The sequence below is a fragment of the Populus alba genome, chromosome 6, assembly GCF_005239225.2.
Source record: "Populus alba chromosome 6, ASM523922v2, whole genome shotgun sequence".
Lineage (NCBI taxonomy): Eukaryota > Viridiplantae > Streptophyta > Magnoliopsida > Malpighiales > Salicaceae > Populus > Populus alba.
This window is the reverse complement of record NC_133289.1, coordinates 19,261,384-19,274,661: the sequence shown is the minus strand read 5'-3', so window position 1 is coordinate 19,274,661 and position 13,278 is coordinate 19,261,384. Positions and strand designations below refer to the sequence as shown.

At 33.1% G+C, this 13,278-nt stretch overlaps 4 protein-coding genes across 6 annotated transcripts; 3 read left to right on the top strand and 1 right to left on the bottom strand.

The window, feature by feature from the left end:
- Window positions 1-263: 263 nt before the first annotated feature.
- LOC118037013 (small ribosomal subunit protein uS4y) lies at window positions 264-2,466 on the bottom strand. 2 transcript variants are annotated; one of them, XM_035042890.2, is made up of 2 exons: window positions 1,015-1,275; window positions 264-669 (listed from the first exon to the last, which is right to left on the bottom strand). In XM_035042890.2, exons 1-2 carry the CDS (start codon window positions 1,040-1,042, stop codon window positions 284-286), a joined length of 414 nt encoding a protein of 137 aa, XP_034898781.1. In that variant the 5' UTR covers window positions 1,043-1,275; the 3' UTR covers window positions 264-283. The 2 variants fall into 2 exon arrangements, with proteins under 2 accessions (XP_034898781.1, XP_034898779.1); XM_035042888.2 differs by lacking the exon at window positions 1,015-1,275 and adding an exon at window positions 2,307-2,466 and having other exon boundaries at window positions 268-669.
- Window positions 2,467-3,242: 776 nt separating this feature from the next.
- On the top strand, window positions 3,243-5,114 carry LOC118037012 (uncharacterized). Its single transcript, XM_035042887.2, has 3 exons — window positions 3,243-3,776; window positions 3,988-4,041; window positions 4,673-5,114. Exons 1-3 carry the CDS (start codon window positions 3,468-3,470, stop codon window positions 4,904-4,906), a joined length of 597 nt encoding a protein of 198 aa, XP_034898778.1. The 5' UTR covers window positions 3,243-3,467; the 3' UTR covers window positions 4,907-5,114.
- A 228-nt stretch (window positions 5,115-5,342) lies between these two features.
- On the top strand, window positions 5,343-6,536 carry LOC118037011 (uncharacterized). The gene is made up of 2 exons (XM_073410210.1): window positions 5,343-5,893; window positions 6,243-6,536. Exons 1-2 carry the CDS (start codon window positions 5,633-5,635, stop codon window positions 6,426-6,428), a joined length of 447 nt encoding a protein of 148 aa, XP_073266311.1. The 5' UTR covers window positions 5,343-5,632; the 3' UTR covers window positions 6,429-6,536.
- A 3,306-nt stretch (window positions 6,537-9,842) lies between these two features.
- LOC118037009 (uncharacterized) lies at window positions 9,843-11,222 on the top strand. Of its 2 annotated transcripts, none has more exons than XM_035042885.2 (3): window positions 9,843-10,239; window positions 10,585-10,999; window positions 11,173-11,222. In XM_035042885.2, coding segments are annotated over exons 1-3 (678 nt in total). In that variant the 5' UTR covers window positions 9,843-9,978; the 3' UTR covers window positions 11,175-11,222. The 2 variants fall into 2 exon arrangements, with proteins under 2 accessions (XP_034898776.2, XP_073265764.1); XM_073409663.1 differs by having other exon boundaries at window positions 10,573-10,999.
- The last annotated feature ends 2,056 nt before the right edge of the window (window positions 11,223-13,278 follow it).

The following is a 13,278-nucleotide window of genomic DNA, read 5'->3' as shown; positions in this document are numbered from 1 at the left end:
AAGACAGCAGACCTTAAGCCTCTGAAATCACATGACCTTAACATGGATACTAATTCTGATTAAAGGGCAGTCAGGACATTTTATAATAAAGTAAAATCACAACATTGGGAAAACAGAGGGAATCGGGAAAATCATAAAGCACAATTTCAACACTAACAACACACATATGTTGCAAATGCATTGCACATTTAAGATAAAATTTATCTAATTCATGAAGAGCATTTTAACTTGCATAGGTTGTATGCCTACATAACATGAAAACATAAGAGAAAGATCCAATTATTTACCTAATGTGCCTCTGTTTGATGAGCACTCTGGCATGGTGGATGGACTTAGCCATACCAGCCTTGAAAACAAGAGTCTGGAGGCGGCGCTCGAGAAAGTTTTCGACGGTGAGAGCCAACACATAATCGAGCTTGTTCTGGCTCTCTTCCAAAAGCCCATACCTATTCATCCTCCTCAAAAGCGCCTCACCCTCAAAAATACGGCGCTGGTTCTTCTCGTCAAGGGTGAGAAGCATTCTGGCAGCATTACGAATGCGACTCAAAGCATACTGAACCCTCCAGAGTTCCCTCTTGGCACGGAGCCCATACTCTCCGACAAGCTTCAGCTCCGCATCCAAACGTTCCTTCTCATAAGGACGCCTTGGCTTCTTAAAAGTTTTCCCATCTATATGAAAACGAAAAACAAATATCTCACTTCTATTATTCAAAATCCAGACGCCAAAATCTAGTGGTACACCAAGTACATTCAAATCATCAAATCAAGATTAAAATGCAAATCTCAGATGCTAAACTCTATTGAGGACAGAGAAATGGAAGCTGAATTTTCTGAATTCTAAATACAATAATGCGCATCAAATTTTCCATGTTTCACTTACTTTATAGTTTACAAAGAAACGAAGATAGAAAATGAGCTAAAACTCAACAAAAAGAGTCCAGGGATTGATTAGAATACAAAATATGTTGAAATTATAGTGAAAAGGTAAAAAAAAAAGATTGAGAGGCAACTAACAGTTCCGATAAAAGGAGACGTGAACCATTCTGTTCGTTGTCGAACTCAGTTAGGGTCTAGGGAGGCGGTGAGGAGCTATAATTGCTGTATTTATATTTACAAGATTTCTCCCCGTCTAAAAGAAAATCAAAGCCCTAACCCCTAACCCTAATTCTTTGTATACTTTGGGCTGGTTCAAATGCTATAAGCCTATAACCAAATCGGGCTAAGCCTGAAACTTTCTTCTTCTTCTTCTTCTTCTTCTTTTTTTAAATTTTAATGTGTCACAGTAGAAGATATAATTGTTGCATAAAATTTTTACTTGAAAAGAATCATCCGAATATGTTATTGTTGTGCCGCCCCTCGAAGTCCAAAACAAACCTCAGCCATAAAAAAAATGAAATTTTGGTTAAAAAACACATTTTCTCTTAATTTAAAAATATTATGATTATTAAAATTATTTACTTTAATTATTATATATAAAGAAAAAAAAGTATTTTTAAAAAATAAACTCGTGATATTTTATAAACACTGATTATAACTATTTATCAAAACAACTAAATTATTGAGATTAGTTTAACTATTTATATAAATAATAAATCAATTTAATATATTATTTTAAGTCTTAGTTAGCAAATTTGTCTTGTAATCCAAATTGTGTTACAAATATTTTAAATAAAAGTTGATTCTTGATAAAATGTGACTAACACAAGCTACGCTACGCGTCCTATTTTCTTTCTTTATTTTTTTAAGAATAATGTTCGCCATAATTTTTCTCCATAATTTTATTTATTCATTTTTATTATCATATAATGTTTATTCATTCACTTTTATTATCATATAATATATATAATATAGAACCATTATCTATTTTTTATTATATAATTAAATTCAATCAGAATCATGACCTATTACGTACCTAATTCAATCAAACCAAGTTTCCATTGGTAACTAAGCCAAAAATGCATCAATTATATTAATCATGCTACTGATACATTAATTATGTTACTAATACATTAAATTAATACACTAACAAATTCTGGCACATTTTTATCTGTACTCACTTTTACTGTTCAACATGAACGTACAGGTCAAGGTGCTACTAATGCTAAATCTCCAAATTCCAAATAAAGTATCATGAATCCTTTTTCAATTATTTTCTCGATAATTTTTTTTTTAAACATAAAATAAATTACAAAAACTAAATATCTAGAGCTAAATTGCAAATCAAAAGGGGGTAACTGTTTTCGACACTGAAAAGAAAAAAAGACAAAAAAAATGAAAGATGAAGCAGAGAGGGGTGGGTAGCTTACAGTTTCGGTAAAAGGAGACGTGCACCATGCTTGCTTGTTCAGGGCCACCTGCCTGTGATCTTAGTTATCAGGGTTCCAGAGGCGATGGAAGATATGAAGAGAGGCAAAGCGCTGTTTATATATTTGGGATTTAAATGTAAACCCTAACACTACCTTTAAATATTTGGGGAATGTTTCATGCTCTACGAGCCCTTACAATATTGGGCTAACACTCCACGTATTCCGAGCTGGGCTAACAAACCCATAAGTCGAGTACTTCACCACACCTGAAACAATGAATTTTGAAACCAGAACCATGACCCGTTGTTTTTTTTTTTTTTTTTTGCTGAGCTGGCCTAGGTTGTGTGGTGGTAACCCTCTGGTTATTGTCACACCCACCGCCTCTATTATATTCCTAGCAGCTTGCGACTTCTCTATTGTCAAGGCCCTTTTATAAGTCTTAGAAACTGTCCATAAAGATTGAAGGCATAATACCTCTTGTATAGACCGCTTCGTACTATTAAGATACATTACTACTAACTATTTTTTTGTTTCTACCATATCATTTTGAGCTGCTAACCGGTAGAAATTATTAGTGCAATCATTTGCAAGCTTACTCATTGCCTTGGCGTCTGAAGCTTCTGGTATAGGGTTTGAGAATAATCAAAACAAAGGAAGTGCTACCTCGTCTTCTTCTTCATCTTCCTTGCCTTTCCCACGTTATCTTCAACTATTCCCACTAGAAAGATGCCTGACTTGTGATTAATTTAACTCGTATTTGCTTAGGAACCTTTTTATATTAAAAAAATTCTCTCGACTTCATTTAACCAATCTATGAACTTTTTTGCTTATAAAGTCCTAGCAAACTTAAGGAGTTAGATGGAACTACCATTGGCTATTTTTTGCTAATTTTCAAAGGAAAAAACATGTAATTGTTGCTAGTATTAGTGTTTTGTTGTTGTAACCTGTGACTTTATTAAAGCCATTGAAGAAAAAACCACAGAAAGATACAAGGCTAAGAAATCAGTTTAGAGAGGGCTAGTGGGCCGTTCCCTACCTCAAAACATCACAAGACTCCTTGTATCGTATCTTGTCCCCTTATCCAATTCCCTTCCCTCCATTATCCCAACTTCTTTTCAATCTCCATTCTGTTAATTTATCTCACTTCTTCATTAACTACTAATGGCCTCTGCAATAACACCATTAATTCTCTTCCCTGCTTGTGCCACTTCTCATCTACAACTACTCTCCTCTCCATCTCCTCCACCTTTCCTTCCTCTAACGTCTCTTGCTTCTGCTGCCTGCAAAACCCGTTTCTCTAGGCTGCCTGAACTTCACAGCCACCGGAATATATTACCAGTCCCTAAATCCAACCCTGAAAATGACGGCATCGTAGCTTCTGATAACGACGGAGAAGATGGTGTCTCTTTGGGGACCTTGAAATTGCCTGGCAATACTGATCTTCAGAGATTTGAAACCTTGCTTTTCCAGGTTAATTAAATATACAGTACTCTTTACTTAGTCCACTTCACCTTAGCTATTTTCACTGCAGCCACTTTCGTAAATCTGGTTAGCGAATAAAACAATAAAGGAAGATGAAATTTAATGATGTGAAATGGCGGTTGAATTTTATGTATTTAATTGAGTAATAAATATGTATATATTTTCTTCTTATGATACCCTTTTTTGTTTGAAATGCCAGTGGGCTAACAGTCTTTGCCAAGGAGCGAATCTGCCGCTTCCTGTGCCATTAAAGGTTGGTGATTATTAGTTTTTTCCTTCATTTCTTGATTTCTAAGATACAAGTTGACATATGCAACAGCACATTTGGATTTCTAGAAGGGCTAGAATGAACAGGTTAGAGGTCAGCAATGGAATTAAGATCGGAGGTCTATATATTTGCCATTGCCTTTTCCAACCAATTTCAACTTATATATAGTGCGTAGGGCCTGGCTTCGGCAGATTATGAAATTTATTGTTAACTGACAACTAGTAATGTTCTTTGTTTTGTTTGGATAAAAGACAATTCGATTGTGCTGAACTTGCATGCCGCTTGTATCCATTGGACAGATCTACGTGGGGAAAATTTTTAGAATTTCTCCTTACCTGCCTAGACGACTCACGAATTGACCTTATTCCTAACAACCTTGGCCAGCATCCCACGAGAAGATAATCTCGCTGTCTAGATTATACTACTATAATCAAGCTCACTGGATTAGGATGATGTAAATGTTTTCATTTCATTGTCTTGCTCCTAATCTTGGCATTCGTGTGGGATATAATTTGCTTTTACTAGGTTCTTTAGTCACCAGTACTGTACTTAGATAAAGAATATGAAGATCAAGAAAATGTTTCTCTTAATAGCTTAACGTTATCTAATATAACAGGTAGACAAAATACCAGGTGGAACTAGGCTGGGTTTCATAACAGTTGGAGATGGAAAGACTGAGGTCCTTGTGTACATAGATTGCTTGGTTTTCCCAGCTACAAGTGATTCAGGTCCGGTTTTCCGAGCCATAAGAAATGGAACATTAAAAGATGCATCACCTCCTGGTGAGCCCAGAATCATGAGGAGCCTTCTGCAAGCCCTCCAAAAATCTGTTCAAATTGCTACAGTTTGAGTTAGTTTGTTATTTGAGATGTAAATGCATGACACATGCTTGAACTTTTTCTTGCTAGGTATTGTTTTTGACAAAAGATCCTAGTCTATGTGTACTATATAGCTTCTTGACCTAGAGATTATTATACGTTGTTCTCTAAGGGAAACACGTGGTTCTCTTTGTTTCAACAACAATGTTATAAGGGTTTATGGAGACAGACAGACAGACAGACCTCGTGTAATGTATAGTTTATTCACTATGAATTCGGTAAGAATTTTATTATCTAGAAGAATAGTCTCAGGTTCTCATTGTTTGCATTCAAATGCACGAGCTTGTGCTAGTGGATTGACGACATAGTGGCTGGAAACCTCGGAACCTAGATTATTTGTTCGTACTACTGTCTTTTATTTACAGAAGAAAACAGTTGTTTTTCTTCATAATTTTTAATGAAGAATGTCTATGTATCATCACGGAGAATAAATCAAGGTTTCTTGTGCACACGCATTTGTCTCAATATATGATTCTTTCACGCCAGCTCACGCATAAAGTTAAAACCCTCCTTGAACTATTTGAGAAAATAATTATATATCGCTTTCATGGAGGCGGTATATTCAGCTATAAATTCACCTGAATCTGAAACTGAAATTCTCCAAACTTCCTTCTACTTGTTTTATTCTCTGGTCAGTAAGATATATATTGCCATTTACTCCTGGATTGCTTATTCTGGGGATACAAATAAAATAAAAAATGGAGAAACAAGCAGAGATAGAACTAAGGCCTGAAGACAGAGGAGATGATTATGATGCTATTGTTGTGGGGTCTGGATATGGTGGTTCTGTTGCTGCTTGTCGAATGTCAACGGCGAGAATAAGAGTTTGTCTGCTAGAGAAAGGTCGGAGATGGAAAGCAGAGGATTTCCCAACTGACAGCTGGAAGATTATGTCAGCTGTGAGGTATGAGAACCAGAACTTAGGCCTCAGATTTGGACCAGAGGATGCTTTATTTCAGGTCATTCTCTTGTCCTTCTCTTCACCTGTACTGTTTTGTGTGCATTTTATTTGCTTAAAACGAAAATAAAGTAACTAGATCTAGGTTTGCTCTCTTAGCATTTGAAGCTATACGATATATTAATAGTTACTGTAAAATATTATAAAAAACATTTGACACAAGTGCTAAGGACATGACACAACAATGTAATTCGACATATTTTTCGTATGTCTGCACAAAAAACACCTTCAAGCCATCAGGAAGTGAAAGAGTATTCTAAACACATGGAATCTAAAGCTCGATTAAAAGCTCTTTTTTTTTTACCATCTCTCTTTGATTTCAGTCAATCACTGACTTTACAAAGTTCTAGTTATATGAACAGAATGATTCTTTAGCAGTAGTGGCTTGTGGACTTGGTGGAGGTTCCCTGGTCAATGCTGGAGTGATGCTGCCAACACCAATTCGTGCTAGAAGGAATCTAAAATGGCCAAAGGAATGGGAAAGGGATTGGGATATTTGTGAATCTTCTGCGGCATCTAAAATAAATGTAAATTAGATGGGATTTTCTTAATAAAAGGATGGCTACATATTAGTCACAAATCTTGAGATACTCTTAATCTCCTTGCTGATATAGTTATTTCTTAATTAATTGAGTTTTACAGTATCCATAAATCTTTCATAGATTGCGAATTGTGTTTGTATTTTAAAACCAATTCAGGTTACTTGCATTCCATGTTCCAAATAATGACATAAATATATATATATATATGCATTGTCCACACAAACAATAAGTAATTTTATGTGTACTACTCTTGCATGGTAAATCCTACCGCACAAAATCTAAGAGAAAAAATTAGAAGTAGTTGGTAATACTCACATCTGAAAAAATACATTAAAAACAACTATGTTTTAAAACCTATATTTTTTGGTTGGCTAACACCAATTTCAATACTTCCTTCAAATACATGATTATCTATAGTGATAATTTTAACTTATTTAATGTCTTTTATCTTGATGAATAATAATATATCACTTTTAAATATTGTTATGCTTTTTATAGATATTATTATATTTTTATAAGTTTCAAATATTATTTGTTATACATCATGAATCTTAATAAGTGGATTAATAAAGAATTATAGGTTTTTAATGAACTAAAACAAATGAATCAAACAATTCAAAATAGAGCTTTTTTTTTAATCTTGAAGTTTGATTCCTTATTAGATTATATCTTAGACAAGTTATGGAATTTTATATAGAAAAATTATAATATTATAAACTTGTTTAAAAGACTATAATATTTTGACATAAACATTTGGTAGATCAGACTTTAGAGTATAATTTATTAATTTTATCTGTAAAAATATTCTTATATAATGAAATTTTTCAAAGTCTTGTCTCATAATAGAAAAAAAAAATTATTTGTTAAAAAAGATTTAAGCAAGATTATGTTTCATTCGTCATTGGATTATTGATTGAATCCATGGCTACAAGAGCCTGTAAAGCTTATACTTCAGTTAGCAAACATAATGTTATGCAATGAGGAAAATAAAAAAAAAAAATTTTGGAATTATTGTAAAATCATTAAATCGGTAGTTAAATCATGATTTCACCTTATTTTACATGATTTCAAATCAATTTTTTATTACATTTACATGATTTCACATTGTAAATATATTTTAACTTGTAAAAATCATATAATTTTTACATGATTTCACACAATAAATATAGTGCCATTTACTCCTGGATTGCTTATTTCGGGATAAAAATAAAAATTGGAGAAATAAGAAAAGATAGAACTAAGGCCAGTAGACAGAGGAGATGATTATGATACTATTGTCTTTTTTTTTTTCATGTTAGATTATTTATTATTGTTGTATTTTTTTATATTATTTAAATTATTAATTAAATCAATAACTTGGATTTTTGAATTTTTAACCCTAGTATTTTTAATGTTGAAAAGATTTTATCTCATCCACGGCAACCAAAAAAAATTCTTCTAAACAAACAATTTTCAAAATGAATTGATAAAGTTTTCGTTTTGGCAATGATTGTGTGTTACAATATAAGACTAATTTGAAGTTTTTTTAAAAAATTATAAATTGTCTTGGCTTATTTGTTTTTAAAATTTTTTTGGTTTAAAAGTGTTTTTTAAAAAAAATTAAATTTTTTTAATTAATATTTTTGATGTTTTTAAATCATTTTAATAAGTTAATATCAAAAAATAATTTTTAAAAAAATAAAAAAATATATAATTTTAATATATTTTTAAATACAAAATATTTTAAAAAAAATCTAACGCTAGTAATGTTTCTCTCTCTGTGGTGTAGATGCTGCGGCGAGTTTCTACTTTCTACGGCTACCAAACCCGCTCATTAATTCATCTAATTACTTGCGGATTTGTTTAAATTACAAAATAGACACGCAAAAGAAACTCCGATGCGTCTAATGCCCTTTACGAAAACAATGATAATTTCAAAATTAAATTGCAGGATCGTGTTTAAATTTCTTAATTCGTGTTTTATTACTAAATAATTCTCTTAATATGGCTTGCTTTTCTAAAAGGTTCATAGCTTTTTAAATAGAACAAATTCGATTTTTATAAAATAGGAGAATTAAAGCCCTAAATACAAAAAAATACAGCATATATTCTGAAATTAAATTGAAAACAAATTTTTTTTAGAAAAAAAAACAAAATTTTCTTAAACATTCGTCCAAGACTAATTTGAGGGTCTTTCGAACTCAACTATTTACAACAACGGGTGCCATATAAAACCGAGCCTATAAAATTATCTAATAAAATTTAAGTATAATACGGTAATTTCATCAAAAAATTATAAAATTTTTATTTCAAGATATTAAACACTATCTTTTATTTGACTTAAAAATAAAAAAATATTTTAAAAAGCTATCAATCCAACAGTAAATAACACTTTAGTGGCGTAAGACTATGTTTGTTTCCTAAAAAATGATTTTCAGAAAACAACTTTGCAAACTTTTCTGTGTTTATTTGTTATTAGAAAAGTTGATCAATGGAAAACACTATTCAGTCAAAGAAAAATTTGGCTTGGTTTCCAAGAAAATGTGTTTTTCTGAAAAAATTTAGATGAAAAACATTTTTTGAAAGTTATGAAAAATTTGGAAATGTCATATTATTTGCTGATTATATCAAATTTGATCCTTAAACTTTTGATTGCTATATATATTTTGTTTTGAATATTTATTTTTCAATTTTATCTTTTAAAATTTAATTTTTATATTAACTTTGATCCTCATTTTTATAATTGTTTTTTGCTTTTTCCTTATCATTTTCTTATTGAAATTTTTATCTATCAAATTTAGTCCTCATTCTTTTGATTATTACTTATTTTATTTGAAATAATTTATGAAATGTGAATTATTATTATTTTAATTTCTTCATCTTTTTTTTTTTTTTTAGATTTGATCTCTATTATTTTGATCATTATTTATTTGATTTAAAATAATTTATGAAATTATATTTTTTTTTTCAATTTCATTCTCATTCAACTCTTTAATTTGTAAGATTTATTTCTTATTATTTTAATAAACTTGAGAAAAATAAAACATTAATAAGTTATTTTCCAGCTTATTTTCTATGACATAATCAAACACTAAAAAATATTTCTAACTTATTTTCTATTACACTATCAAATATCAAAAAATAATTTTTTTTCTCGAATTTTTTTAAATTTTTTTTTTTTTTTAAATAAAAATTACTTCTCAGCAAACGTCTCTTAATAGCACTTCAGAAATATCATACTCTTCGATACGCTTACATCACTGTCTTGTTAGTCTATATCTAGCAGCTACGTGCTTTGAATATCCAAAGCAGCCTGTCTTGAATGCTTTCTTCTTTGAATTTTCAGCTGCAATCTTTACATTTACTCTTTCACGCCAACTCCTGCGTCAAGTTAAAACCTTCGTTTGAGAATAAAATTATATTACTTAATGGTGGCGGTATATATAAATTTACCTGAATCTAAAACTGAAATTCTCCCATTGTTCTTCGCACTTGTTTTCTTCTCTGGTCAGTACGATATATATTCCCATTTACTCCTTGATTGCTTGTTCTGTAATAAAAAAAAATGGAGAAACAAGCAGAGATAGAACTAAGGCCTGAAGACAGAGGAGATGATTATGATGCTATTGTTGTGGGGTCTGGATATGGTGGTTCTGTTGCTGCTTGTCGAATGTCAACGGCGGGAATAAAGGTTTGTCTGCTAGAGAAAGGTCGGAGATGGAAAGCAGAGGATTTCCCAACTGACATCTGGAAGATTATGTCAGCTGTGAGGTATCAGAACCAGAACTTAGGCATCAGATTTGGACCAGAGGATGCTTTATTTCAGGTCATTCTCCTATCCTTCTCTCTTTCAGGGTCACCTGTACTGTTTTGTGTACATTTTATTTGCTTAAAACGAAAATAAAGTAACTAGATCTAGGTTTGGTCTCTTAGAATTTGAAGCCATAAAATATTATAAAAAACATTTGACACAAGTGCTAAGGACATGACACAACAATGTAATTCGACATATTTTTCGTATGTCTGCACAAAAAACACCTTCAAGCCATCAGGAAGTGAAAGAGTATTCTAAACTCATGGACTCCTAAGCTCAATTAAAGCATTTTTTTTAACCATCTCTCTTTGAGTTCAGTCAATCACTGACTTTACAAAGTTCTAGTTACATGAACAGAATGATTCTTTAGCAGCAGTGGCTTGTGGACTTGGTGGAGGTTCCCTCATCAATGCTGGAGTGATGCTGCCAACACCAATTCGTGCTAGAAGGAATCTAAAATGGCCAAAGGAATGGGAAAGAGATTGGGATGTTTGTGAGTCTTCTGCTGCAGCAATGCTGAGAATTCAAAGCAGTTCAGTCAAATTTCCTATAGCCAAAGTCATGGGAGAAATAGCTGAAGCAGAGTTTGAAGCAAATATTGAGAGTTCTGTAAAGCTAAGTGTGAATTTTGATGTTGAAGAACCTCCTTCTAATCCACCAAGGCCTGAGCAGATTAATAGCTGCTTTGCCTGTGGAAATTGTCTTGCTGGGTGTCCTTACAACGCCAAAAATTCTACCGATAAAAACTATCTAATATCAGCAATACAGGCATGTTTTCCACCATTTCTAATATTATTTAGACAATAAGGTTTTTTTTTTTTCTGTCTTGAATATTGCGTAGATGTGATTCAAAACTTGAGACCACCATAACATTTTCAAGGTTTGAGAACAATATGGTGTGTAAGGAAATCCTGTGGTTCATCAGAATTTATTTTTTGCAGGCAGGATGCACTATAAGGACAAAATGTCAAGTTCAGTATGTCATCAAGAATCCCATGGAATTTTCCAACCCGGCGGAATTAGCAGAAAAGAAGATGGCGTGTTTACATAAATGAGATTGACTACATAACATCCGATTGGGTAATTCTGTCAGGTAGGAAAAAGTCAAATAAGAGTTCTGGATTTAGTCTATAAATTTTAGTTGTTATATTTAACAATTTCGAAACTTGTTTCCCCAGCTGGAGTTTTGGGCACAACTGAGATACTTTTCCGGTCACAGATGAAGGATGAGGTTTCAGATACTCGGATCTGGATTCAGTTGTAATGGCAATAATCTCGCTTATGTTGCTGGAAGCCTGCACCCTGAATGTTATGGATTAAACAGAAAGCAATTATCAGAGATACCCTTTCCAAGATAGGCCAGGGCCATCTATCTCTTCATCTCACACTTCTTCATTGGGTTTTACAGTCCAGGTTTCAACTTTTCTCTACGCGCAAACACTTGAATTGGTTTAAACTTTAAAGTATCCATTAATGTCTTATGCTAGTCACTTGAAAATAATGTTCTTTAAAACCAAACTGGAATTTAGGCTGATCAGTGGTGAGATGGCGTCTAACATGTTCATTTGCCTTGATATGAAGTGCTCCTTTTGAATTGACTTTGGATGCTGATGTACTCAAGGTGATTGGTATGGCTGAGATGAAATTAATTGACTGCCCTTATGTTTAGTCACACAGGCGTATAATCTTAAAATAACTGAATGAAACGAAAACAAACATTAGAGTGGCTGATGTTCTTCTATACGAGTCTCCAGCACTTAACCAATTTAATTTTCACTGCAGAGTGCTATACTTCCAAGAGCTTATCCGTATATGTTGTTTGAAAGGGATTACAACTTATACCTGGCCAACTGGTTACAAGTATTCTTTCATGGGAATTGTCGATAGGATCAAACGTTTTATAGGTCTTGGCTTAAGCCAATCTATCATTCTCAATGCAATGGATATGATGAAAGTAATGGAAAATCATGTTAGAAAAAGAACACGGACAAAATCTGCTTTCATCCACCCCAGGATCCTTTACTTCCACGAAAAATCGTGGCTTTTCAAAAAGCTGACCAAAAAAACTCGGTGGCATCCTTTTCATGTCTAGGTACAGAAGCACAGCAGTTCATCTTTTAGGTGGTTGTAATGCATCTTCAGATTCTTCAGGTGGGGTATGCAACCATAAAGGTCAGGTTTTCGACCCGAAAACTCCTGCTACTGTGGCATGCAGGCCTCTACGTTTGTGATGCTTCTCTAATCCCATGTTCCGTTGGCATAAACCCATCTCTTACTAGTTGCAACAGCCGCTGAACATGCAAGCAGGTACCTTGTGCAGGACATTCTCGAGTACAAAAACAAAATTAGTGCTAGTGTTGCAGCTGTTGATCAGAATCAATTTTCTGTCACGGGTAAAAACTTAAAGAATGACAATGAATCAACTGTTCTGATTTAAGAAACCATGAAGAGGCTATGTGGGGGCATGCCATGCACAGTTCATCTAAAAATGAAAATGCAGTCAGAGAATCTTAAGAGCTGTGATAAACGGAACTGGTTTGTAGGAGAAACCTCACCTCTTCTGAGAGGAAAAGGCTGGTGGGTATGTAGTGCTCAGAGCCATTGAAAAGGACAGATTACATGTCATAGATGGGAAATGGATTTTGTGTGTGGTCGATGGCAGAACTCCTTATACGCAGTATATGCACTATCGACTTCTCCTTGCAGCTGCTTCTGGTTCCAGGTTGATGAAGTTAGATTTTGTTTATTTACTTCGTACCCAAAAGAAGGCCAGTTCTTTTCCATTTTCCTTTTTTATGATTATACGAGTTTAATTAATGCAGATATATACTTGAAGGAAAGAAGATAATGAATCCTTTCCAGTTCGCATTGTACGCTTGGAGGGAGACAACAACACTGTATGTTACATTTAATGAAGTTGCTCAGAGTGGCTCAACAGACACCATGCTGAATTTGAAAGGAGAGTTAGAGTTTTCCTTCACAGAGCTTCTGAAGTTGCTTTATAAGCCTTAAGGAAACGGAGAGTAAGATTATACATCTTCTTATACAGAC

Excerpts from the sequence above, each read along its gene's own strand:
- LOC118037012 (XM_035042887.2), top strand. The coding sequence starts at position 3,468 with ATGGCCTCTGCAATAACACCATTAATTCTCTTCCCTGCTTGTGCCACT. Across the intron at positions 3,777-3,987 it reads TTGAAACCTTGCTTTTCCAG|TGGGCTAACAGTCTTTGCCA; the intron begins GTTAATTAAATA and ends TTGAAATGCCAG. Across the intron at positions 4,042-4,672 it reads CGCTTCCTGTGCCATTAAAG|GTAGACAAAATACCAGGTGG; the intron begins GTTGGTGATTAT and ends CTAATATAACAG.
- LOC118037011 (XM_073410210.1), top strand. The coding sequence starts at position 5,633 with ATGGAGAAACAAGCAGAGATAGAACTAAGGCCTGAAGACAGAGGAGAT. Across the intron at positions 5,894-6,242 it reads CAGAGGATGCTTTATTTCAG|TTATATGAACAGAATGATTC; the intron begins GTCATTCTCTTG and ends ACAAAGTTCTAG.
- LOC118037009 (XM_073409663.1), top strand. The coding sequence starts at position 9,979 with ATGGAGAAACAAGCAGAGATAGAACTAAGGCCTGAAGACAGAGGAGAT. Across the intron at positions 10,240-10,572 it reads CAGAGGATGCTTTATTTCAG|TTACATGAACAGAATGATTC; the intron begins GTCATTCTCCTA and ends ACAAAGTTCTAG.
- LOC118037013 (XM_035042888.2), bottom strand. The coding sequence starts at position 2,334 with ATGGTGCACGTCTCCTTTTACCGAAACT. Across the intron at positions 670-2,306 it reads CGTCTCCTTTTACCGAAACT|ATGGGAAAACTTTTAAGAAG; the intron begins GTAAGCTACCCA and ends GTTTTCATATAG.